Below are 26655 nucleotides of genomic sequence, written 5' to 3'. Positions count from 1 at the left end.
AACCTGGAAATAAAGCGTTGGCTAAATAAATAAATAAATAAAGCTGCTGCTGCTGCGGCTGTAAATACACAGAATTGAAGCAAAGCTTGAATTTGGACAGACTGATGTGATCCGCTTCGTTAGGCGTTTGCCTGCTAGGACAGGGGGTCCCGTCCGGCATCAGCTGTCAGCATCTTCTCGGATGCCCCAACTCGAGGGACCTGGATGTGAAAGTGGAGTAAAGGCCGTGTCTTGTGTTATTTTGACAGCCCTGCGATAGAAAAGGGGGGAATGGTTGCAGCAGCAGCAGCAGCAGCAGTGGGGGAGAAGCTAGCTAACTCCATCAGCCGGCGATTTCACCCGCTATTTTTCTTCTTCAAGGACATTGTGGAAAAAATGAGCGGACATTGAGGCGCGTTTTCGGCTGTCTTCAGTTGCGAATAATGGAACAAAGGCGTCAAGAGGATTGGGAAACGATGTTATTAGCCAGTTAGCTAACGTTAGCCCAGCTAGCTGCTAGTTAACGTTAACTACATCAAATTAGTGGGCTGAGTTAGCTTAGCTAACTCAGCCCACTAATTTCAATAGGCACGTACAGTAGTCATTTTTTTTTGTTGCCTAACGCTAGCGACTTGGGTATATTTACTCAGTAGAGGTTTTTTTCCTCAGTGACACACCTCTTGCATTCAGTTTACCAATTCCCTGCTGTAAACGAGGCTACCTAGCTAAGCAGCGGTGCCGATCGGCGCAGCACCGTCTGCTGTGGTGTCGCTGCAGAAATCGCAGCTTTACTGCTGTTTAACTTTAAAGCCGACGTCCACCATGGCTCAAGAAGCGTTTCCCTTGCATTATCTGGTTTGGAACAATCAGTACCTGGAGCTGGATCGAGAGCTGCAGAAGAAAGAGGTAAGACGGATGTTTTTTTTTTTTTTTATTTGCAGCTGCTGATAGATAATGTTTTTTGGGGTTTTTTTGGGCATCTCGCACTGCATTGCGCTGACGCTTGCTGCTTGTGTGTTTGGTTTTGCAGCAAGATTTGGAGCGCTTGGATCCGAGAGGGCGCACCCCGCTGGAACTGGCTGTGTGTCTGGGCCACCTGGAGTCTACCCGCGTGCTGCTCAGATACTCTGCAGATCCTACACACTGCAACGCACAGGGCTGGACCAGTGAGTGCTCTGCTGTTTCCTCTGTTTCCTGTCCTCATGCTGCTGAGGGAAAGAGAAACACCCTCTGTAAACGAATGCATGTTTCAGTCTTGCAGGAGGCAGTGAGCACCGGGGACCCTGAGCTTGTTCAGCTCGTGCTTCAGTACAGAGACTTCAAGCGTGCCACTGAGAGACTGGCGGGCATCCCAGAGCTGCTCAGCAAGCTAAGACAGGTAGATCCATCTGATTGCAAAATGTAAGTCCCTGGGTTTGACACCTGACCTGTTGAACTGGGACGACCCTTATCGGTTCCTTCAATTTCTCAGTGCCTAGTTGAAGACTGAAGGAAAAAGTTTAAGTCTAAGTGTATGTTTTTAGTAGCTTTCAAGCTTTGTTGAATCGGAGTGCACAAATGTAGGAAGAGCTAAGAGTTTCCTCTGTCTTTTCCAGGCGAGAGACTTTTATGTGGAGATGAAATGGGAGTTCACTAGTTGGGGTGAGTTTTGCTCATTAATGCTTTTCCACAGAGGTCAGTTTCAGCACCACAAGTAGCTGGACAGCTCCCACAACAGCAGCAAACAGATGTTGCTCAGCGGATTAAAATCAGAGTATCATTACCAACCATTTTTATTAAAGATCATAGCATATATATATCCTCAATATCAGGGGCTCTCAGTGATAGTTAATAAAATGAAATAAAAATTGTTAATGGTCAGACGTATATCAGTTATTTTTTAATTCATTAGCTATTCAAATCATCACTCATTGCTTACTTCACTGTAATAAACTTTTTTCATTTGTTACTAAATTGCATCTCATTTTCTTCAACTTCCCTCTCAGTGCCCTTAGTGTCAAAGGTGTGTCCCAGTGATGTCTACCGGGTGTGGAAGAGCGGCTCTTGCCTCCGTGTGGACACCACCCTCCTGGGTTTCGAACACATGACTTGGCTGAAAGGACGGCGCAGTTATATCTTCAAGGGTGGAGGTGTGTGTGTTTTGCTCTTAAGGCCACAAGCAGAGCTGACGTAGGCCCACCCTGAAAGACTAAAATGCATTTCTGCTTTTCTAGTTTTATGATGAGGCCTTTGATGGCTTTCAGTCTGTCTAAATTATTGTCATTTTTCCCTTGCGCCTGGATCTTGATAGAGATTTGTATGCCCTCTGATTATTCAGTCCAGCTGTTTTTCTATCTGTTTGTCTCTTCTTAGATGATGGGGCAGTGGTCATGGAGGTGGATCATGAGAAGCAGGTTGTGTACACAGAGCCGCTTGTGTTGTCCCCCCGTGATGCGCCCTCGCTCCTGGCAGCTATGCAGCCGTCTCAAGAGAACACAGCCCAGAGACTTACATCGCCTATCGTCTCTACGCATCTCAACACTCGCAATATTGCATTTGAGCGGTAACATACTGTATACATTTACACAAACTAGAATCATTAAATTTTTTTCACGCATCTCAATCCACATGGTCTATGCAGAATCAGAGTGTATCCCAGGAGTTAACCATGAGCACTTACTTTATGTCTTTACGTGTTTAGGAACAAGTCTGGAATCTGGGGCTGGCGTTCTGAGAAGAGTGAAGTTGTCAGTGGGTATGAAGCCAAGGTAAGTGTGTGATGAGCCCAGTAAGTTTTAGATTTTTTTTTAATTCATTTGTTTCATATTGTTCTTTTGAATTCACATCAGATGATCCTTAATCCTGACTCTACACCTTGGTTTTACAGCTGTTGGAAAAAAAAAATTGTTTTTGTAAAAGCAAACAAAATGCTCATAGGTGCTTTTCCTTTGTGTAAAGGTTTACAGCGCTACCAATGTGGAGCTGGTGACTCGGTCGAGGACAGAGCATCTGTCAGACCAGGACAAGTCAAGAAGCAAAGGTAAAAACTGATACACACAGCCACACAACTGGAAGCACATGTTGTTGTCCATGACATGCACGTGTAACTGAGGTGTGTCTTGGCCAAATAATGACGGCTGAGAAATTTGACTTTAGATTTTTCACCCACTTATTGTATTAAAATGTTGACTGTATTATTAAAAAGTTGATCTTAATGTATCCAATGCTTTCCTTAAAGTGGACCTAGTATGCTTTTTTCTTATTTTCGGTCATTTATACACTGCTACAAGGGTGGATATTCATGTTAAATGTGGTCAAAGTTTCAAATAATGAGGTCAGTGTATGTATGAGTAATCCCTGTGAGACAAAAGCTCAGGCATCAAGTTGCACTAAGTGCTCCATTTCAGTTCATCAGTCCATCTGATATATAAAAAAAAAATGTGAGGCTGAACCAAGGCACAGTAGAAGATTAATAAGGATTATTTTGAACCCTGAGTGATCTAAAGCTACTCTAGTAAGGCAGAAGCTGGAAATTAGCAGTCCACTTTAAACGGACCATACTGAGTGAATTTAATGGATTTGCGGAGCAGTTTTATAGTTGTCTCTTTTATTCTTATTCTTCTTCCTACTCAGGCTCTAAGACTCCTCTGCAGTCTTTCCTGGGGATTGCTGAACAGCATACAGCTCACAATGGGGTGAGTCTCTACAGTATCTGTGCATTAACATCTACACACACGCCACCTACACCACTTTCAGCCACCTTTAATGAGCACTGTTACTTAACGCTCTCTCTCCATATTTCTCTTAGAGCAATGTGTCCCAGTGCGCCAGTCCTCACAACCCCACAGCCATCACAGCTGAGGAATACTTCAACCCGGAGTTCAACTTGAACGGCCGGGACATTGGACGTCCAGTTGAGCTTACCAGCAAAGTCCAGAGGTATGGTAAAACCACATCAAGGTACACAGCCTAAAACCATTCACAGATATTCACCACCACATTGGTGGATTTTTGGTTTAAAAAAAAAAAGTGTTCTTTTTATCGTGCTGTCTCCATTCTAGGTTTAAAGCAACGCTGTGGTTGAGTGAGAGTCACCCTCTGTCCCTGGCCGAACAGGTGACACCTATCATAGACCTCATGGCCATTTCGAACGCCCACTTTGCCAAGCTGCGTGACTTCATCACCCTCCGCTTGCCCCCCGGCTTCCCTGTGAAGATAGGTGGGTCTGGTAAAGATATGTGTTAATGGGATGGCACTATTTGAATTAGACTATTTGAAAATCTGCAGCCAACTTGGCATTGCCTCAGGGTAGTTATTTTGGGATAAAAAGACCAAGCCCCTGTCTAAACAAATGAGAGGAGAACAATGACTTAAATTTTTATGGTCACCAGGGCATAAAAACCACATTATTCAAAAATCCACTTAATAAAACAAAACAAAAAAGAATTCCCACTCTCCCCCACATGAGGATTGTCTCAGGTTATAGTTATACTACTCATGCAAAATTTTATGACAATACAGCTTCATTTCATTCCCACCAGCGCGCTTAATGAATGGCATGACTTGCATTTTCGCTACAAAGCGGACCTCACCTGTGCACTTGCGTCAGTGCAAAAACAGAATAGGCTCACATGTTTTCTGGTTCAGCTATTACAAAGGACAAGACTTTGTTTGGGCAGGGGTCAGACAACTACTATTTTTAGCATTATAAAATTCTCCCATTTCTATTTGGGATTTTTTTGACTGCCACATTTCTCCCTTAAAATGACCTGACTATTTTTAACCTGGACTCAAGCACGCATGTTTAACTAAAGATTCCCCACCAGATCCAGTCCTGGTGGGCTCTGTCTGTTTCTCTGTAATAAAGCTATTTTTGTGGCATAGTTGTGGCAAATGTCTTGATTAGGGTTTTATTCTCAAATGTGGGCATGGAAAATATGAAGTGTACTGTTATAAAATGGATAATATTAAAGAGAACCAGTTGATAATCCCAGAAATGATAGACTTCTAAATCACCTCCCAGTCTTAACTTTGCTGGGTTTTGTAGGATTTTTTTAATGTTTTTATGCAGCATGGATAATCAGTCAGTATGTGTTCCCTCCTTGTTGTTGTGGCATTCTGTAGTCCACTACTTCTCATGTGTGACTCAAATCTCCCTCTATCTCCCCTTTAGAGATTCCTCTGTTTCATGTGTTGAATGCCAGAGTGACATTTAGCAACCTGTGCGGCTGTGACGAGCCGGTCAGTTCTGTGACGGTTCACAAACCGGAGAGCCCCGGAGAAGCTGGTAAGTACTGACTCAACATTTAGTGTTACCTGTGACAAAGTTTTCAAACACCATCATTTTGTGGTTGACCTTATTATAATAATTATTATTATCAAGCAACTCCTCTTATCACAGGTCAGTCTCCTCCTCCCTTCCACTGTGAGGTGGACCCCTCAGTGTTTGAGCCCCCTCCTGACTACACCACCCTCGGTCCGGGCCGCAGCGAGCCAATGAGGGACGAGGATGATAACCTGCTGCAGTTTGCCATTCAGCAGAGCCTGCTGGATGCTGGCACAGAAAGCGACCAGGTCAGAGAAACCAGGTTAAAGCACTTGGTCAGAGAGCCCTGCATGTGTTTTGTTCTTCCTTTTCTTTCATACTTTCCTGTCTCAGTTTATTCATTTCCCTTTCTTGTGACATTTTACAGCATCTTTGAAAAATAACTCATGTTTGTTGTTCATCTAAAAAGCACGATTGGGGAATAATACTGTAAGAGTGTTTTTGTAATATCAAATTAATTCCATTGTGAATCATTTAAAAAGCTCAAAGTGTCTCTGTGTAGGTTGGCTTTAGATCTAAAGCTGGTTGTAACACTTGCGCCCGGTTTTCAGGTGACCATCTGGGAGGCCCTCACCAACAGCCGCCCGGTGCCACAGTCTCCCCTGTATGAGGAAGACTCTCAGCTGGAGAGGTGAGCGCATGCTAAATTTTTACCTGCCTTCTTTTCTTGAGCTGGGCACATCCTTAACAATTACTTAAAAGATTCTGAGATAGGATACAACACACCTCAACGCTGTTTCCTCCTGCTGCCGCTGAGTCTAGTCTTTGACAGAGGGGAGGATAAACCTAGCAGCTGAGTCACTCTCTGTGCAGCACATGTTAATGACTGCTCCCTATACTGTTGGCTGGTCATTCTGACATTTATTTGTTCTCCAAATAAAATAATAAGACCAAATGTCTGCTGTCACAGTTTGAGTCTTGATTAGTCAGTCTGTCTAAATTCTATGCAACACTTATCTGCTGTCAGGCCCAGCTTTAGTTCTTATGCACTTTCACACTCTTCAAACTGGAGACAAGAGTCTAGGTGAAGGTTTTATGCCTGAATGAAAGAGTCAGAAAACTCCCAGAGATATAAGGATATGCAGGTAAACATCCTCCATACATTTTCTCTGATATGTATTATATTTGTTGATGGATAATCATTTATTTTTGTACAAAGAAAAGAGTATAACAAAAACTAGAAGGGCAGTTTAATCCTTATCTTGCACTTTCTAAGAAAGTGATAACACCTCCACAACCAATTGTAATAGGCTATTCTTTGGCCAGGGGTCCACCTCTCGCTCCACTATGAAAACAAACTTTACAAGTCGAAAGGTGAGTGAAGGGTAACACCCTTTCTAGTTGTTACTGTAAAGAAAAATCAGGATGTTTCAACTTTTCTTCTTATCATACAGGGAAATCCCCGGGTTGTGAAGAAACTTAATTACACATTTCTAAGTAGAGTTCAGTGATGAGCTTTTTCGTTCCCTCTTCTCCTGAGAGCAGCAACTTAAATTTATCCTGTAATGAAGCCAAGCCTTGAAGGTCTCCTGTTAAGAAACCCTTCTTTATTTAACAGTATCCTCATTTCTCTCCCGTCTCAGGGCGATCCAGGAGTCTCTGTCCATCTCACTGGCCAGCAGGGAGGGAGAAGAGATGGCCGACCCCAGCCAGCCGTCTTCTGTCTCCCCGTTGGACCCCACCGCCAACTCCCCACTCTCCTACAGCACAGTGACTGATCCGCGCTTGTCTGGGCACTATGGTGTGGCGACCAGCTTCGATGAGCAGCTGCGTATCGCCATGGAGCTGTCGTGCAGGGAGCAGGAGGAGATGGACAGGTAAGACTGGAGACAAAAATGGATGACGAAATGAGTTATTTCTGTAGTTGTAGGTTTATGTGACCTATTGCTGTTAGACAGGGAAGAAACAACACCTGGTGAAAAAAAACCCTCATTCACCTGCAGTGTCATGCTATCCAAGAAAAGAGTGAAAAAAAGGGTCAGTTATAGAATTTATAAAGCAGACAATGTATTAGTCTTCTTTTTATTTTTAATTTAATGGAGTGTGCACACAGAGAGTGCCGCCCTCTGCTTTTCCATCTCAAACTCATATTTTGGCACTATGGTGTGACAAACAACAACTGTGACTTTTTGGGGTGTCAAAAATCTCCCAAAAACAAATGTTGCTGACAATTTTTGGTGCTTAGGAAAGCAATTGGATTCCGGTGGATTCATCCATCCACTCATCTTTCCATCCTTTTTCATAACCACACATCTAATTCTGGGTCATGGGGGGCTGGATCCTATCCATCTCTCATTGGGTGAGAGGTGGAGTACACTGTGGAGAAGTGACTGGAAACATGAAGCATAAAATAAGAAAAGCAGAGTTCTGAAGGTTGAAAAGTTGGTCCTCTCACCTCGAGCCTTTCATCTTTTAAGGAGAGGATGATAGTGAGGGAGAAACTACTCCTTGTCCACACCCCATTAGTGCTACTCAGCACTATCATAGCCAAATAGCACAGTATTTTATGTGATGTATATTAGAACTATTTCAGCCCCTCAGCTGTAGTGGTCTCATTATTTCTGCTGTTAATGGCAGCTTATAGTACAGCTGCTGTTAAAGAGGCATAATGGAACCTGCAAACTATTAGCTATACACGCAGTGTAAAAGTGTCATTAGGAGGCTTGAGGGCTTTCATCAGATGTTAAATGCCCAAAATGAATGCTGTCATGCTTGAGTTCACTGAAAGAGGAAAAACAGTGGAGGGCTGTGGGGGTCACTTCTCATTCTGCATTCTGGTGAAAACACATCCCCCCAAAAAGTGAAAATGACATAATTAGGAACCAGATTACAGTTCAAAATGTTGAGGAATATTTTGATGACTGACAGTCATCCTCAGTTATCTCTGCTGAGTCAGTGCATATTTAGGAGTAATTTACTCTTCCATCCTCCTTCATGTCAGATGGTAACAAGCTGCCAGTTCTGTCTGATATCGCTCACTGCTTTTGTTGCCTTTTGTTTGGGGAAGTAACCCAAATTAAATGTGCATGTGTCACCCCTTTAATGATAAATTAATTCTTTTTCATTTGTAAATTTCTTGACTTATAATTCACACGCTTTTCACCAAGAACTGTGTAATTTTTTTTACATTCAAAGCATTTTCTATCTATATGTCTGGGATGATTTTCTTTAACAATTATATACATTGCAACTACTGTCCTGTGAAAAACTGAGTACACTCCGTGAATTAGTAGCTTGCACTGACTTGAAGGAATTGTTTTCTTTATCGGTTTCTTTTATCACTGTGGGGGAATTTTGGCCCACTTTTCTTTACAACATGGCTTCAGTTCATTGAGGTTTGCAGGCATTGATTTATGAACAGCTCTCTTAAGGTCCTACCACAGCATTTCAGTCAGGCTGAGTCAGCCATGCTGGCTGTGTTGGTGCATGACCCAATTTTGCCAAGCTTTAGCTGTCAGACAGATGGCCTCACATTTGACTCTAGAATACTTCACAGAGGAGTTCATGGTTGAGTCAATGATTGCATAGAGCCCAGGTCCTGTGGCTGCAAAACAAGCCCAAATCATCACCCCTCGTCTGTCCAAAGGACATTGTTCCAGAAGTCTGCTTTCAGATGTAGCTTTGCAAACCTAGGCTGTGCTGCCACGTTCTTTTTAGAGAGAAGAGTCTTCATCCTGGCAACTCTTCCAAACAAGCCAGGCTTGTTTGGTCTAATTGTGGTTTAACTTTAACTTTAAAGATGCTAACTTATGCCTGTTGTGTCTGAAGCTCTTGAGGGGACATGAATTCTATCCAGAACTGTTACTGAGCAGATTTAACCATCAGGTTAACCTGTAACCTGTAAGGTAGAATTAAACAATCTTTTAGATGCCTTTTAAATCCAAGAAAAAGTTATTTTAAAGTGATGTTACTGTCATTGTTCTGACAGATAAACTTATTTTGCTGCAGGAAGCGGAAGGAGGAAGAGGAGGAGCTGGAGAGGATCTTGCAGCTGTCACTCACCGAAAAGTAATGTAACACCAACAAGGGCAGTGGAGGCAGGTCTACATTAGGGAACAATCATCTTATTTATTCTGTTTTTATTTTTTAAATCCTGAGATGTTAACTTATTACAGATATTTTATTTGTCTTTCTCACACGAAGGCTGCTACAACTGAGTGTAAAGGACCTGAATATAAGAAATGTGAATCAGGAAGAGATTGTTACTCTAAAAAAAAAAAAAAAAAAACACTAGTCAAGGAGGAGACAAAAGGGAGAGTGTGTTTGGTTTTCTTTTTTATTCAATATTTTTCACAGTCTTGCTGTCCTTTATTGAGTGATGAATGATCCTTAAACTTTAAACCTATAACATGATCCACCATAAAGATAAAAAAATTAAATGGCAAAAAAAGTACAATTTCAATGGAATAACTTATAAAACTATTAACATTTGAAAAATTTATGTTGGCTTACTCCTGTGTGTGAAAAATAAAGAATAATGATCATCCTGGCTTGTCTTTTTTTTATTTATTAATGAAGAATAAGAGTTTCATGTTTACAGTTTAATTATAATTGGATCAAAAATACAGTCGTGCTCTCGGCTATTATATATTTTTTTTTTTAAACACATTTTAACATGAATAATGAGCAGGAACAGAGAGACAAAAACAAAAGTTAATCTGCAAAACCTAATCAAATTATTTTGTCAATTGGTTGCCAAAATCACTTTTATGAAAATAGTCATTTTATTCAAAAAGTTCTTTGTTGCAGCAACCCTGCTGACAGTATCAGAGCTCTTAAAAACACAAAAATGCAGTTTAGTGATGCAGCCTTATGCTTTGATATGTAAACAATCATTCATTAAAGAACATGTTAAAGATATTGACTGATAATTTCATATCAATGCAATGTGAAAATCCTATCTACAAATCATTTCAGCCATCTGGGGCTCTCAAACATATTTCCCCCCTCATGTTCAGAGCCTGCTCCTGCCAATATTGTTTTAGGGATGGCGGTGTAAACTTCCCAGTGTTGACCCCATCCATAGATCCAAAGATTTGTACAAACATTTCATGTCTTACAGATTTTGGGAGACTGACTATGGGGTGAAATTTCTGTTTTTTATTGACAGCTGGATTTCAGAGACAGGTGCGCATTTGTGGTCTCTGAAATAAACACTGATCATTTTGATCCTCCAGATTTTTCACCTAGCATCATCAGGCTGTCAGGTCAAAATATCACTTAGAGATCTACGTTCAGCAAGGTTATATACCCCCCAAAACAAGGGGAGCGATCCAAAAGTCCCTACTGTCTCCTTTTCCTAACCTCTTTTCCTTGACCTTGATGAAACATGGGTAGGAAAACTGATAAGGAGTTAGGAAAAGAAAAGCGCGCTGGATGTCCACTGCTCAAAGCTGTGAGCGCAGTGCTAAAAACTTAGTCTCAGCCCTGTTCAGATCAGGCTCTTTTGGGTTTCCTGGGAATGGCTTTTAATCCTCACAACTAATCAACTATTTAAGATATCAACACCAAAATTTCAGGAATTACATATACACAAGAATAAATTACTACAATATGGGTGTTAAAATAAAAAATTGTGTCATTATGACATCATCAATTTGGTTTTATTGGTAGGAACTGTCATAATGCAATACTCCCTTAATAATCAGAGCTATTTGTTCACGAAAACTTGGAACAAAATGCATGTCTGATAAAATCAATGTCTTCTAAGATTTTTGTTGTCATTAGCAGCGGCAACTCTAAAATCTGTGTTGTGTTACGTATTAAAGAATCAACCACTATACTTCTTTACTACTACACATGTACAGCTGTGTGTTAGGCATTTCAACGTTCATCTGAAGCATGTTTGAAGTGGCAGAATTTAGTCAAAGATCTCTGAGCTGTAGGTAAAAGTTTGACACTATACTTGCAGACATGAGAAGTTCCTTCAGTCCCTGGTTCACAGTGTTGAAGTCCTAGGTGTCCACTGTACTGTGTTAGTGTAGTTCTTTGTCATAAGGGGTGACTTCCTTCTCATCAGTCATAACGTAGACGTTTTCTCTCCGTTTTTTTAAGACTTTCCTGAGCTCATCATCAAAGTGAGCTGGTTTAGACAAAAGCATTCAAGTCATTTAGATTTGCACCTACAGAAGCCTCAATTTAAACCTCATGCTTTTTTTGTTTGTTTGTTTGTTTTACTTTTTAAATAAATATTCACTCTGATTCTCACCGTGATTTGGATTGTGATCATCAGGAACTACATATTCTCCCTCATCAGGCTTGCTTGGAGGTGGCAGAATCTCTTCTTTGGTCTGTGATCGCAGCATAGGTGACACCTGCGCCTTTGGTATTGTTTTAGGTGCAGATGAGGTGATGTTGAGGCACTTGGGAACTGGTGACGCCTCTGTTGAAGACAAATTATTGTTAGGAGCTGTCCATTTGAACTCAACCATTTTAAAAAGCAGCGCTCTCACCAATCCGAGTGTTGTAGGGTTGAGATGGAATGTAGGGATGAAGACGGTACTCTGTCTTTTCAATGAAATATGTAAGCACGCCCTTTAGGGAGGGGACCGTCACCTAGAGAGGACGTGAAGAAAAGCAAAAGATAGATTAGGTTAATGATGCTACTAATGATTTATCTCAAGTAGAATTAGATTCTCACATGCAGTAATATGAAAAGGAAAGTTTTCTCAGGTCTCTGTGCAGTCCTGTGAAAAACACCCTTGCTGCTTCCATAGGAATTAGGAGGGTGAATAGCAGCACACAAGACTTCTGGAACAGCGGGATGTTTGGCCCAAATGCACAGCACCAATTTTGGTGAAAACCAAACACAGCACATCAGCACAAACACATCACACCAACTGTCAAGCACAGTGATGGAGGGGTGCTGATTTGGGCTTGTTTTGCGTCATTGATTTGGCCATGAACTCCTCTGTATACCAAAGTATTCTAGAGTCAAATGTGAGGCCATCTGTCTGACAGCTAAAGCTTGGCCAAAATTGGGTCATGCATCATGACAGTGACCCACAGTGATCTACAACAAAATGTCTGAAAAAGAAAAGAATCAAGGGGCCGAGTCAAAGTGAAATACTGTGGCAGGACCTTAAGAGAGCTGTGCATAAACTAATTCCTGCAAACCTCAGTGAGCTAAAGCAGCATTGTAAGGAAGAGTGGACTAAATTCCACAATGATGTGAGAGACAGAAGAAGGAGAAGGAGAAGAAGAATGTAAACATATAACGAAGTTTGCGTTCCAGAACACCTGTCCAAGAAAAGACAAACAAACCAGACAAACATAGTGAGACAAGCCAAAGTCAAAGATAAAGTAAGACAGGAAACAATTACTTCAGCTTATTGCTGCTAAAGGTGTTTCTGCTGAATCAAGGACTTTTTCACAGGACTGCACAGAGCTGCAGCGTAGAATCATGTGGAAAAACTCTTTTTCACACGACTGTATTTACAGTCAGATTCACTCTGTTCATACTGATCCAGGGCATCCATAGCCATAATCTTGTTTTGTAACAACTGGCAAATTTCACACTACATTTAGCTTGCTTCAGTGACAATAGATCAGAGTGGAGCTTCTTCACATACTCTGAGACAAAATCTCTCCTTTAGTAGAACTGTACATTTACCAAGCTTTAAAGTCCAATTTCTCTGACAGATTACATTTAAACAACAATGTAATCCTAAAAAAAATCAAAATGAAATGACTTTATATCTGCTGAGAGCATTTATCACTTTAAAAATGATTAAAAAAAAAAGAGAGAGATGTCCAAAATGTTTTCTGACAGACTTTAAATAAAACATTGGAATAAAAATGCACCTGGCTTCAAATTTATGCAGATGGCTGCATATTCAGTTACATATTATAACATAAAATTTAAGTAGACCTGTAGTTCAAAATAAATAAAAATACACACGCCTTTATCACCACTACAGATGGAAATTGTAATCTAAGTAACTGTAAAGTATGGAGGAGCCTGATCCATAATTTTCTTTGAATCATTTCTGCTCCAGGTTTAGCAGGTGGCTTTGAAGGATGGTTATTACTCCCACCAGAGCACACTGTTATTGTGTCACATTAGTCAGGAGCTGTGAGGGACTGTAAGGACTTACTGGTGTGTCCAGTTCAATAACAAACCCTGTGTTTGTCTGGGTCACTCTGTAATTCTTCATCGCAGGCCCACTGAAACAGAAGGAACGTTGTGATGATTAGATTACAGTCAAATTCTTCACACACTCATGACCAAGAAGAAGGTCATATTTCTGTGTTTAACTTTCTGTGCACACTCAGTGGGTTTTTACAGAGCAAAATTCACATTATGGTTCTCTTATTTCTGTTCCTGGTTATCACTGTTTGTATTGTCAGTTATTTCTTGGTGGAAACTTCCTTTACAGCTGTGTGACTGACTTGCCAGTACAGGAGAAGGAAAGTTATAATACAAAAACATTAATTGATTAAATTCTATAGTTATTTATAACCATCTATTTTGCATTGCAATTGTTATTCACCGGTGCATTTCAGTGGTTCAGTGGGTGGACTGTCAGACCTGGCTGTCACTTGTCTCAGGGTCACAGCGTAGTTGTTGGCCATGGCAGACGGGCGGAGGATGATGCTTCCATACTCTGGGTTTTCCTCAAGCATCGTCTCAGCCTCCTTTCGAGTCACATCAAAGAAACAGCTACAGGATTCAAAGAAAAAAAAAAAAGCTTTATTGTACATGAATTATAAATGTGGTCTATTAAAGAGGCAAAAAACGTGTTCAAAGTCTGTCCGAGAAGTTTCAGGATGCACAAATGATCACTGTTTACAGAAGCAGCAGCAGAAAGCACTTCAGTTTAACTTACTCAAGAATCCCTGACACCGGCTTGTCTTTGGGTGATGAAGATGCACCAACATCTGGGCCTGTCAGGAAGCCTGGTCGGGGTGGGAGGGGTGGACACGACGATGGGACTTTTCTTCTTATCTCCTGAGCGAGAACTTCCTCCAGCTGCAACAGCTGGCCAGGCATCAGCTGCAGCTTACTGGGAATCTCCTTCTGTGAGGAAACACAAGCTTGACCTTAATGCCATTAGACTCAGAACACTGGCCACGTTATTAGGCAAACCTGTTCAACTGCTGTTTACAAAAATATGTAATTAGCCAATCGCATGGAAGCAGCCCAATGTATTGAAGCATGCTGACATGGTTGAGATGACCTGATAAAGTTCAAACTGAGCATCACAATGGGGAAGAAAGGTAATTTAAGTGACTTTGACATGGTTGTTGGTGCCAGATGAGCTGGTCTGAGTATTTCAGAAACTGCTGATCTACTCAGATTTTCTCATTTACAGAGAATGGTCTGAAAACGGAGAAAATATCCACAGAGTGGCAGTTCTCTAGGTGAAAATTCCTTGTGGATGCCAGAGGTCAAGGCAACAGTGACTCAAATAACCACTCGTTATGACCAAGGTATGCAGAAGAGCATCTCTGAATGCATAACACATCAAGCCTCAAAGCAGATGGGCTACAGCAGCAAAAGACCACACCGGGTGTCACTACTGAAAACTCAGGCTATAATTTGCACAGACTCACCAAAATTGAACAAAAGAAGGTGAATTCTGTACCAAGTGAAGGTTAAAAAATTATCTAAATAAATAAATATAGTATTGCTGTTTTTGTTGGCATTCAATAGCAGCCTTTAGAAAATTAAACTCAAAAACACAAAAAACAACAGCAAAAATGGCCTCAAAACTTTAAATGTAATTTGTATTGGTTTGATATATGTGTGAAAAGGCTGCCTTTAAATTTGAGAGAAAGTACAAAAAACATTTCACAAAGTGTTACTAAAAAAACAAAAGAAAAAAGGTTGGTTTAATGAACACCTCTGCATTTTCAGTGGAGTTTGGACTTCACAGCACAGTGATTCAAATAACTGTCTAATTATTAAACCAGGAAACATTTGTTTCTTGTGGTTCATATAACAGACAATTTATGACAGGGCACACAGAAATGACAAGTTGTGTTGTTAGATCACAATTTTTGTTGGGAGTAATATCTTGGAGCAGATATGAACTCAGACAATGAGTGCAAAGAAAGCTTTTGCCATGCAGTATCCTGTATTACTGGCAATAACTGAGCTTAATCTATTAGTGTGTGTTGGCTCACTTTGACCACAGTCAGGATGAAACCCCTCCACAACTCTCCTGTGTCCGCACTATCCATCTGCAGAGACACACAAACAGCACACACACAAAGCATATTAAAAGATGAAAACTGTGATAATAGTCAGTTTAATTTCACTTTACCTAAGTAATGTCTAATTTACAAATCATGGATCATATATTACTAATCTATCCAGTAATTAATTACAAGATTAGATGTAACGGGATTATTTGAAGTGGTTTACAAAATAGATCTGAGGCTTAAAATGTTTTATTGAGGATGGAAAAATAACAAGTTAGTTTTATCACTACAGACCTTAAGCTGCATTTTCTCTGTGTTGAGGCTGAGAGTGAAGATGGTAGGTGTTCTCTTTTGATATGGAAAGTCCAACTCCATGGACTTTAGCTGTTCCAGGTCCAGTTTCTCTATGTACTGAAAAAAAAAATAACAATCAGTTCAGTGCCTCCAGCTCTTCTTTAGTGCCCTTCAGCTGTACTCCTAATTCTACATATCATACACACAATGTGAATAAAATTTTTAAAACAGACAGAGCTGTTTGCTTACTGTATCCTGTGTGTCATCTTTGTACAGAAACAACGAAGCTCCACGGAGTTCTCCATAGTAATTCTTGAAATCCTGAAAGTCATTTGATAAACACACAGGGGCAGAGGTAGCTACGTGTATTACTCAGGCACAATTAAAGTACTTATACTTTACTGTTTTCAATTTTTCAGCTATACATACGAAAAAGACAGTTTTCATAGAATTTTTGTGCAGTCCTATGAAAAGCTACGCACACCCAATGATTCAGTAGCTTGTAGAACCACCTTTAGGAGTAACTGGACTTTATCAGGCCCTCACACCACTGTGGAGGGAATTTTCACCCACTCTTCTTTACAAGGTTGCTTCAGTTCATTGAGGTTTGCAGGCACTCACTTGTGCGCAGCTCTCTTAAGGTCCCACTACAGCATTTCAATCAGGTTGGTATGAGGTGTTTGTGCTGATATGCTATGGTTGGTTTTCTCCAAGCATTGTGCGGTGGATTATGGCTAAACATCTCCACTTTGGTCTCTCCTGTCCAAAGGACATTGTTCGAAAAGTCTTGTGGTTTGTTCAGATGCAACTTTGCACATCTAAGCTGTTCTGCCATGTTCCTTTTAGAGGAGGAAAAACCCTTCCAAACGAGCCATACTTATTCAGTCATTTTTTTTTTTTGATTGTACTGTCACAAAATTTTATATTTAACATGCTAACTGAGGCCTGCAGAGTCTGAGATGTGGCTCTTGGGTTTTTCTGAGCATTGCACTGATTTGACCTTGTAATGAATTCGCTGGGATGTCATCTCCTGGACAGACTGTGGCATTGTCTTAACACACACCTGAATGCTCCAGAAGAGCAAACTGCCAAAATATTTGCTTTTATAGAGATGGTCACATTTGCTGATGATCAGTTAATCTACATTTGATCATCAACACCTGGCTGCTACTCACACTCTTTTTTTTTTTTTTTTCTTCATTTTTGGCCACAGCGGCTTTTTGTGACAGGGGAGAGAGACAGGAAATGGGGGAAAGATACAGGGGAAGACACGCGGGCAAATCGGCGCCGGGCCGCCCATCACCGCAACGTAGCGTGTGTATGTGGTCGCCGGCTTCACCACTAAGCCACCCAGGCGCCCTACTCACACTCTTAATTCCCTGGGAAGCAGTAAGGTTGGACTTAGTGAAAAACTTCTTTTTTACAGAACTGTATTTATCCAACTACTGTAGGATTATTTGCAGATTAAGTATTTAAATAAAAACCTGTATGTAATATATAATTATTTGTGGATTACAATTATAAATTTTGATGCACTATTAGATCTGAACTACCCAAAAGTGTTAAAAAGTAGTTAAATTTGGGCACCCAGGTGGTTTAGTGGTTAAAGCCGGCGACCACATACATATGCTGCATTGCAGTGTGGGCGGCGTGGGCTCGAGTCCCGGCCTGTCGCCAATTTGCCCGCCTGTCTTCCCCTGTATCTTTCCCTAATTTCCTGTCTCTGCTTTACCGCAATTAAAAAAAAAGTAGTTAAATTTAGTCCCATTTTTGCCACAAGGCAGAAACAGTTAAGGTTGGATTTAAATAACTGCAATCAGCCCAGATTACATTTGAATAACAATGCCATTACTCCCTTACACTTTGTATGTAAAACAAGCTCATAAAAAATGTGTCCTACATGATTTGTGTGTATCACAGCACAGTTTTTGTAATCTGTAAGTCCTGAATGTACTGACATAAAATTTTGTGTTTGGTTTTTCTGTTGTGCAGCACCAAATTTGCTGTCTGTCTCCATTGTTTTTACAGTAATCCAAAAGTATTCAGATTACATTACATATATTTTGTAATCCAGTGGATTAGTATTCAAAAACTTTTCATGTAACCAACATTACACTGTATTCTGACCCACCTCTTTGAACTATATCATTAAAATAATGTCAGCCAAGAGAAAAGATCCATTAACAGGCTGAAACTGGTCATTCTGTGTTATGATTCCTTACTTTTGATAGACTTGCGTGGCTTCTGTGTGTGGCATAATTTAATACAGTCATGAGCAGCTTTTTTGGCTTTATTCTTAATTATTTACACATTCTCTTGTTCATTCTCCATCTTCACTCTTACCTTGTCTTTGCTGTCTTTCTTCAGCAGGTGTCCGGAGTAGTAGAGAGGCAGAGCTGTGATAGTCTCCCTCCTCTTGTGGACAATTCTGGGAGGCACTGACATTGTCCGGTAGTCTCTCAAATCAGTGTTTTCCTCTGCCTTGGTTTGGTTCAGCGTTGGCTCAGTTTACTCCTTTTTGTCCAGCAATGTAGTTACTAGTCATGGGAAAACAACTGAGTCCTGGACGAGCTTTGTTCTTTTTTTTTGTTTCCTTATGCAGTTCTGAAAACAGGAATGAACAAACATGAAGTCTCTAGAATATGAGGGTTAATTACCAGGCTATAAATGTGCAAAGATAGGCCTGTCTTTCCCTTACCCTCAGCCTCAGCGCTACCAGTGAGCTCAGAATGAGCAAACAGTGATTTATAAAGGAGGAAGTAGCTGGCATTATAAAAAAAATTCCCACATTAATCTGTGCTTTTGTACTTTGGTCCCGGACACCATGAGCAACGAAGCATGGAGGCACACACATACACACAGAGAGAGACTTGTTTTCATCACTTTCAAGGACATTTCAGTGAATTACATTTATTTACTGGAGATTAATCTTATTATCTGAAATTGAATTTAAGTGATTGAATTTAAATCTGCAAACAGATATTGGAGAATTCACACACACACACACACACACACACACACACACACACACACACACACACACACACACACACACACACACACACACACACGTGCGCTCTTCATATTGCAAATGAGCTTAATATTTGCATTGAAGACATGGTTACTGTAGATAAGCAGCAGTTGTTTAAAATCATTCAGAAAGCTTTCTTATATGAGAGTTGACACTGTGATGTAGTAAAACTGATTTTAGGTTAATATTCATGGTTTAGGCTTTTTTTTTTAATGGAATTAGTTTATGTCATTAGTTTTTATTCTCTCAGCTGCAGACTCGGTGCTGTCAAAGGGTTTCAAAGTAAAAACTGAATATAAAAAACAGAATTCAAACATTGGCTTAGTCTACGTACAAATTTGATATGAGGTCTGCAGATGCAGTATAGGTGTTCTGTTCCTGTTTTAGGATCATGTATTAACCCCTGGAAAAATAAAACTGTTCTAAAATTGTTTGCTGCTGACCAGGAATAAATCTGTGATTCTTACTGATGCTCATCAGGGAAACACAAAGACTTTAGACGAAACTGAAAAACTTTAGATCCTCCCGCTCTTCCCACGGGCAGTTCCGAGGGATCTTCTAGGAATGGTGATGCTATTACCTGGAGAACTGATTGGCCAGCACGTGGTGATTTCATACTTGTTTAACTTTAGTCTGGAACATAACCTGCTCCGGAGCAGCTTAGACTCACAGTATAAATTACCAAAGCGATTTACCCCGGTAAGAAGTGGACCACCTTCACAGTACTGAAAGCCTGGCATTAACCCCAAAAGTTACCTGGATAAGCCAAAAATCCATCGCCCTAGTATAGACCCCTGGACTTCCTGTCACAGTGTCACAGTTGGGGCTGTGTGGTGAGGAGGGGAGGACCCAAACGCAGGATTAGATACAAAGAGCTAAACTCAAACAGTATTTATTTACTGGAGGCTCATAAGTCAAAACAAATAGCAAAATCTCAACCAGGGCAAGAACAAAGAATACAAGGAAGCCTGGGAGAAGAGAAACAACAAAACTAAACCAAACTGGATAACACACAGCTACGAGGGGGTAACAGTGACGACGACGCAACAAAGAACAGAAGAAAATTGAGGGCTTAAATACACACAAGGTAACCAAATGAACCTAATGACACAGGGGAAGCAAAACTAAACACAAAGCACAGGGTACACGAGACTGTCAAAATAAAACAGGAAGTGACTCAAGGGAACAGAGAAGCAGACCTGACACCGAACACTGGGAAACACAAGAAACTAGAAAATCAAAACATAACCAAACCCCACAACAAAAGAAAAACCCCAGAAATATAAACTAAAATATAAAGTAATATATAAATGTAATATAAATGTAAATGCTTTTTCTTCAGTTCCCTTGAATTAGTCGTTATACACACTTACACAAAATTAAACATTTATTAAAAGTTATGGAATATTATTAATAATATTAACATTAGCGTTTCACCTGCTTCCCACACACCTGATCATTAACACCACCTTACTGAGGTAATACGAGCGTTTTACAGCAGGACACACTCTGAAAGGTACAGGGCAGTGTTCAGGACTAAGATTAGGAAAGGCTAATCCACCGCCGTGTGGAGATTTTCTCTAAACACAAATGCTAAACTGGGAAAAACACTTTACCCTGCATGACATTAAAATGCTTACCTTTGCATGCAGATCTGGATGACTGGTTTGCAGATGTTGTTTAAGATATGTGTTTTTACCCGAGATAGTCGCCCCAAATGGTTTACACATTGTTTTGTTTGTCACGGCATCAAAGGACAAATGTGTCCATACATCGACTCTTCTCTCTCCCTGCTGACATTGTTTACATAACATAGTTCTATCGGAAGTAAAGACAAATTACAGGCTAGTTTGTCCTTCCCGGGTTTAGACCAAATTTGCACAACGGTGCGTTTGATTGGATGTTTTCCCTAACTTGTCCTGCCCTTTCACAAAAATAAATAAGTTCTGATTAGATGTCGTCCACGCCAAGCATTTTCATCTCGTTTTCATTCGTTGACGGAAGTGTCAATTGATTTCGTTATCGTTTTTATCCTTTTAGGTAGTTTTTATTTAGTTATCGTCTCGTTATCGTCATGAAAAAAAGGGTCGTTGACAAAAACTATGACGAAAATATTTCATAAACGAAATTAACACTGTAGATAACAACGTAAACATTTAATCCAAAACAAAAAAAAAATCATAGCAAAATGGCATTCAGAGAGCGCTTCCTCCACCACTGGATACATCTTTTGTTACCAGTTTTAAATGACAATGATTCACACCAACTTACAGTTGTGGGCACAAGTTTATACACACACACACACACATTTCGTTACAACTGTACAAATTCTGTGGACTTACGTATTGCATTACGATTTATCTTTGCACATGCCTCAATTATTTGCTGCACATATCTCCCATTTTCCTAGTAAATGAGGGGTGACCAACAACTTTTGCACTGTACTGAATTTAACTCTTTCTAACTTCAAATGGAATATGATGACTCTCATCCATCTGGCACAGGAGGGAACTCTGGGACCTTTCCAGTTTTAAAGAATAAGATGATGGGCTAGCAGGCAAGCAAAGGAAACAGTGTTAAAACACATGGATTAAAGTACCAGGAGCTGATTTACATTTGTTGCACATAAAGTTCAAATTAGGATATGAACTGTATTTATGATAGTTTTGATTCAATGTACAGAAGCTGATGGACAATCTAGTGTGTAGTTGCTCAAGAGATGTATTCCATGATACTTCTAAACGTGGGGCAACTAAGTCCTGTTTCACAGTCTAATGACTGTGGGCACATCTCCATAAATCTGGCAGTTTGTTTAAAAATGTATTTATGCCACGTTCCTGTCATTGTGTTTATCTATACTGTTTGGTATTTCTATATAATCTGCATCTATAACACCTTTTATGGGTCTTCCCGTCTGAGAGGAGGATTTGTTTGGTTATTGATGCTCTTGAGGTTTCTTCCATCTTTTGGCAAGAAATTTTATTTCACAGGTCAAAGAGATTCAGAGAATAGGGGTTTCAAATTTAAAAGGTGAATCTGACTCTATATAAGTGATTTGTTTTGTTTGCATGCTGAATTATTTGCACACAGATGTCAAGATGCTTCAGAAATGTTCTTGCATGTATTTAGCTGTAAATACACAATATGCGTGGGTGTGTGCCTGCGTCTTTACATAGATATGCACATAAAAGCAAAGAAACAACAACAAAAAAATCCCTACATCACGTGCATATTCTCTTCATGCTTCCTGCAGACTGATGTCTACTACTAGGCAGATTTCTTTCTCAGTGGTGGTTTTTTTTTTTTTTGTGACCCTGCTGCTCTCTCTAGCAGCTCCCATCTTCTCCTTTAATCTCTCATCCTGGAGGGGAGGCCAGGGAGATGCACACAAAGGAGAGAAATCAGTCACTGCTCTCCATCATGGGGCCCCTAATGATGCTACCCCTGTACCACTGACAGAGGAGAAAGTGGCCACAGGGGCGACAGGGATGGGGGATAATATGTTGGACTGATGAAGCTCTATTAGGCCTCCATGGTGCGAGCATGTTCTGTGCTTCAAATGATGTAAATACAACATGAAAAGTGAGGTATGTCATTTTGGTTTTATTTCAGCATATTTTTGATTATTTTCCAGCTTGATGTCAGTAATAAATATTAATTACAATTAAAAGACTTGTGAAATCATCCTGATTTTTGGCCCTAAAGCGACAATATTCTTCTCGAGGCTCCTTGTTCAGCTGCACTGGCACGAAGGTCCTAAACAAGAGGATGAATGAGAGAAATACACATTAAAGGTGAACTAATATGAGAGATGAGTGATCAAATTTCAATGCATACTAACCCATCAGGTCTGGATTATGATTAGTTGGCAGACTTGTGTAAGAAGTCAAGCTAGACAGAGCAGTCAGGCAGGGGTCAGGCTGTCCCCAGGTGTCATAACATGAACATGGCTGGTCATGGTACACAGTGCAGGAGATGTCCCCTACTGGAAAACAAAACAGCTTCAGCCCAGGTCCACTTTTATTTCCCTTCCTACCTCCATTTCTATCTTCACTTCCTCTAATTAGAAGAATGATAAAGTGCACGCATGCCTGCATTTCCAGGGGTAACTATGCATATTTGTCTATGCAATCTCTTCTTCTAATGCTTGCAGTGATGGAGGAGTGAGGGTGTGCAGGCCTGTAATGAGAGGCCAAGGTGAGGAGGAGGCAGTGAGGAGGAGAGAACCTGCTGGCTGTGAGGACACAAGCCTGGGGAGCTGAGGTGGGCCTCATGCTGTGGAGGATGTTTTAGTCAGACTAATATTAACACAAGACTGTTGGCTTTTCACATCCGTCTGCTGTGTGGTCAGACACTGCAAAGAATCAACTCAATTCGCTGAGCCTGCTCTGTAAATACATCCATCTCTGTGAACCCTTACAATAGAAGTAGAAGTTAAGTTTTTCTTTATTTTGCAATTTCAAACGTGTTTCATTTCTCTTGCGAAAAATGTCATTTTCTTTTTATGATTTTAAGATATTTATTTTTCAAAAATAATGTGGATTTAAGGTGCATCAAGCAAAAAGTCGTTGAAAAGATGTTAAAAATACACAATTTGAAGACATCTTAACAATGTAGAGATTTGGTTAAAAAGTGAAACTTTACACTTTCTTCACCGCTTATCCAACTAGTGTCATCAGGGTGGACCCTGCCCCCAGGGATCTTGGAGTGGTCCATTGCAGTGCTAACCCAGAAAGACAGATAAATCACTCAACATGCCCACACTTCCACAAACTCCAACAAGAAAGACCCCAGCTCACCAGGGAATTGAACCTTTCTGGTTTTCTGACACCAACATGAATACAATCAAATGAGAAGACTGTATGACTCAATATGAAAGCTAAATTAAAAGAAAACAACCTCTAAAATAACAAAACCTCTGTCACCAAATGTGCTTCCCAGGGCATAGTACCATTTCTGCATAACATACTTTGACTTGGACAGAAAATCAGCAAGCTTGGCCTCATCTTTCTCTCAACGCTACATCACCACCAAACAGTATCTAAACTTCCTCCTCAATCCCTGTCCGACTGCCCCTGTGATATCAAGACCTGATTATTTCCTAATTTTCACAAATTTAAAGACAATAAACCTGAACTCATAGTTGTTTAGTGAAAGGCACAGCTACGCAAGTTTTGAGACCTATCTCTTGAAGTTGATGACTAATTACTATCTGCCCATCCTCAATCATCCACGACCTAGGGTTTATCCTGGATTTGATCTTATGCCTTATTATCTTTTGTTTAAACAGGAAATAAAACTTTTGAAATAAGGAATCTCTTCTGTGAAAAGTGTCCAGGGTTAAACTACCACCTTTTTTCATTTTTGAGCTTACGTCCACCTCTGCAGCAACTCTTGCCACTGTCATTAGTTTTCCTTTCTTTCTGCTCCATTTCTCACCTTCTGCTTGAACTATTGTAACTATCTGAAGTATCCAGCAAAGCTACCCAGAAAGACTCGTCACCAACAAGCTCCTTTGAGATCTTGCCTCTCACAACCTCTCTGACCTGTTTAATCTCTAAACCATCTCCCAAAATCTTTGCTCCTCTGACACTGAGCACCCTACCATTTCCTTCTCTCTGGACTTTTACATGATGTTGCAGGAGTTGGTCCTCAATAGTGTTCAACAAAAAATTGAAGAGCTACTAACAGTAAGAAAAGTAATCAACTGTGAAGAAAAAGTAATTAATAGTATATATTTATGAGCCTATACTTTCAACACGAACAATTACTGATCACACTCACAGACTGCATTACCTTCTGGTTGCTTGCAGCTATATTTTGTGATTCCCAGAATCCCGCTAATGGAAAAGCTGGATCGAGAGGAACAGGCTGTTCCCATGGCATCTGATGATGCTGAGGACACTGCAGGGTCAGAGGTTTAGTGCCATTAAACATTTGTGAGAACATGAGAGTGAAGAATTGGAACAAAAACTTACAAACTTCACAAGACTCGGACTGAACTGTCTTCCTGATGATTCTGTGAAGACAGAGAGAACTCACTCAATTTTTTTGCTTTAAGTAGTCAGGCCCACACGTACACATGAGGCCACATACCTGTTGATGGAGCTGATGCTGGGCACACTGTTCTGGTCACACACTTGCTCCAGCACCAGCCTGTCTCGGATCTCCCAGGCGAACAGGGTGGGGTTGTGGTGTTTCAGTTGGAGGATCTTTTGCACAACTCTGGGAGTGGCCACTTTGGGTTTAGAGCCCCCAATCAATCCAGGTCTGATGCTTCCTGTCTCATTGTACCTGAAGAAACAATGTCGATATCTATCAGATGGGTTAACATTTTACCTGAGGGCAATGCTGTATAACAACCACACCAAGACAGTACCTTGCCAGGATTTTCACCTTTAAGAACATTATCAGGTAATATAATTTTTTTTTTTCCAGTGAGAACAACAAGCTTCATTGCAGGCTCAAAGAACAACAAAATATCACAGCATTAAAAATAAATTACATTCACCAGGGGGCTCACACAAAATATATTTATTAATATAAGTAGGACGTTCAGACAATTTTTTAAAACAAGGGCACAGATTTCCAGATGAACTAAAATTAGTTTAAAATATGTGTTTTTCATCCTCTAATAATATACTAATAATTAACAGCCCGAGCAAACATCAGTAACGTTAACAAGTCATTTAGATGCTGCGTTATTAGAAGACCTCTGTGTATAATACACGACTAAATAAACCAAATACTACTACTACTCATTACAGAGTCCGTTTACCTGGCCAGTATTTTGCTGACGCAGCCGTGACTGACGCGCAGGCGGCGGGAGATCTCACAGGGACGCACGCCCTGCTGTGCCAGCTCCACGATGCGCTGTCTCACCACGTGAGGTAACGGGCGCCCGTTAATGAAGACACCGCCAAGTTGATTGACTCCACCGTGCCCTGAGCACCGGAGTGAATGAAGAAACATCAGTTAAATTGTATTACCATTTAGACTAGCGATTCTTGCGCGTAATGCGCGGACAGTCGCTTACTGCTTAAGAATTAAAGGAAGGCAACGCTGTAACTAAGTCTGCGCAATGGTGCCTCATAAACTCACTCATCAAGAAACATCATTAGGCTACTTACTGTGCGTAACGGTGAACGGAACCTGTCCAAAATGTACTTCCATCACAGACTTTTTCCTAAAAATTAGAAAGCTTGTAGTTCTGTTGAACTTCTGCTTCTGTTGCTAGGTAGTTGTTTTTTTTAGGGGAGATGCAACATTTAAAATTAGCCAGGAAACTGAAAAACAAAAGTTCTGCGTGGTGCGATGTGTAGGCAGGTCAGGGGCTCCTGTCTAAAATTTTCAGCACCTGCGCGCTGGAACAGCGGCTCGAGCCTTTGGACGCACACATGTGTGCAGCAGCTCATGTAAGCAGGGCTACCAGGATTTTACAAAGACAGAAGTCGTGAATCAAAGTCCCCAAGGCGGAGCCCCTTAAGTCCCCGGAGGCGATGTATTTTTAATCCTGTGCAAAAAGTTATTTATCACAGAAATATAGAGATATTTTATATATATATAAAATTACACATAGACATCATTTGCTGTATATACAGAAGAAAGATATGCTTATAAAGAAATACACAATGCATAGTCTGGGCAGCAGATGATTTCTATTGATTATAAATCAGTTTTATTGTTTAAAAGCAAGAGCAGTAAACAGGCTGCTTCAGTGTCTGACATTGTTAGGTGAAAGTATCACATAATTAGCTGAGGTTTGTCCAGTATAGGTGTGTGTGTGTGTGTGCATCTTGTTAGAGACTCATATTAAGTTAGAGTAAATCATCTTGTGGGTATAAGCTATCTTGCTTTTACACTCTTCAGTATGCACATCAAATCATGCTTAGGTGTAAGA

The 26655-nt window shown here is 40.5% G+C and overlaps 3 protein-coding genes across 6 annotated transcripts; 1 reads left to right on the top strand and 2 right to left on the bottom strand.

Moving 5' to 3' along the window:
* The first annotated feature begins 24 nt into the window (after positions 1-24).
* On the top strand, positions 25-9525 carry ankrd13d (ankyrin repeat domain 13 family, member D). Of its 2 annotated transcripts, none has more exons than XM_030739987.1 (16): positions 25-885; positions 1010-1145; positions 1233-1357; positions 1575-1620; positions 1965-2108; positions 2332-2521; positions 2660-2726; positions 2917-2998; positions 3592-3653; positions 3767-3897; positions 4020-4177; positions 5132-5245; positions 5342-5532; positions 5836-5915; positions 6868-7101; positions 9233-9525. In XM_030739987.1, the coding sequence occupies exons 1-16, from the start codon at positions 802-804 to the stop codon at positions 9294-9296; spliced, it is 1908 nt and encodes a 635-aa protein (XP_030595847.1). In that variant the 5' UTR covers positions 25-801; the 3' UTR covers positions 9297-9525. The 2 variants fall into 2 exon arrangements, with proteins under 2 accessions (XP_030595847.1, XP_030595848.1); XM_030739988.1 differs by having other exon boundaries at positions 26-885; positions 5360-5532.
* A 1713-nt stretch (positions 9526-11238) lies between these two features.
* On the bottom strand, positions 11239-18436 carry LOC115787158 (signal-transducing adaptor protein 1-like). Its single transcript, XM_030739737.1, is given in 11 exon segments — positions 11239-11366; positions 11493-11666; positions 11737-11839; positions 13381-13450; positions 13815-13946; positions 14113-14303; positions 15413-15469; positions 15725-15841; positions 15974-16045; positions 18068-18328; positions 18423-18436. Coding segments are annotated over 10 exon segments (1146 nt in total). The 5' UTR covers positions 18170-18328; positions 18423-18436.
* A 3909-nt stretch (positions 18437-22345) lies between these two features.
* On the bottom strand, positions 22346-26087 carry LOC115787317 (paired box protein Pax-5-like). Of its 3 annotated transcripts, none has more exons than XM_030739974.1 (7): positions 25886-26082; positions 25534-25699; positions 24852-25049; positions 24734-24774; positions 24552-24659; positions 22597-22740; positions 22346-22511 (listed from the first exon to the last, which is right to left on the bottom strand). In XM_030739974.1, exons 1-7 carry the CDS (start codon positions 25926-25928, stop codon positions 22489-22491), a joined length of 723 nt encoding a protein of 240 aa, XP_030595834.1. In that variant the 5' UTR covers positions 25929-26082; the 3' UTR covers positions 22346-22488. The 3 variants fall into 3 exon arrangements, 2 of the variants coding, with proteins under 2 accessions (XP_030595834.1, XP_030595835.1); XM_030739975.1 differs by having other exon boundaries at positions 22597-22737; positions 25886-26080; XR_004020492.1 differs by having other exon boundaries at positions 22347-22511; positions 22597-22737; positions 24759-24774; positions 25886-26087.
* Between the last annotated feature and the right edge of the window lie 568 nt (positions 26088-26655).

The sequence above is a fragment of the Archocentrus centrarchus genome, chromosome 10 (genome assembly GCF_007364275.1).
Source record: "Archocentrus centrarchus isolate MPI-CPG fArcCen1 chromosome 10, fArcCen1, whole genome shotgun sequence".
NCBI classification, from domain to species: Eukaryota; Metazoa; Chordata; class Actinopteri; order Cichliformes; family Cichlidae; genus Archocentrus; species Archocentrus centrarchus.
The sequence above is the reverse complement of the archived record's forward strand: the minus strand, read 5'-3'. Positions and strand labels throughout refer to the sequence as shown.

Excerpts from the sequence above, each read along its gene's own strand:
- LOC115787317 (XM_030739974.1), bottom strand. The coding sequence starts at position 25,928 with ATGGAAGTACATTTTGGACAGGTTCCGTTCACCGTTACGCACA. Across the intron at positions 25,050-25,533 it reads GTCAGCAAAATACTGGCCAG|GTACAATGAGACAGGAAGCA; the intron begins GTAAACGGACTC and ends TTGTTTCTTCAG. Across the intron at positions 24,775-24,851 it reads AGCATCAGCTCCATCAACAG|AATCATCAGGAAGACAGTTC; the intron begins GTATGTGGCCTC and ends CTGTCTTCACAG.
- ankrd13d (XM_030739987.1), top strand. The coding sequence starts at position 802 with ATGGCTCAAGAAGCGTTTCCCTTGCATTATCTGGTTTGGAACAATCAG. Across the intron at positions 3,898-4,019 it reads CTTACCAGCAAAGTCCAGAG|GTTTAAAGCAACGCTGTGGT; the intron begins GTATGGTAAAAC and ends TCTCCATTCTAG. Across the intron at positions 5,916-6,867 it reads GAAGACTCTCAGCTGGAGAG|GGCGATCCAGGAGTCTCTGT; the intron begins GTGAGCGCATGC and ends CTCCCGTCTCAG.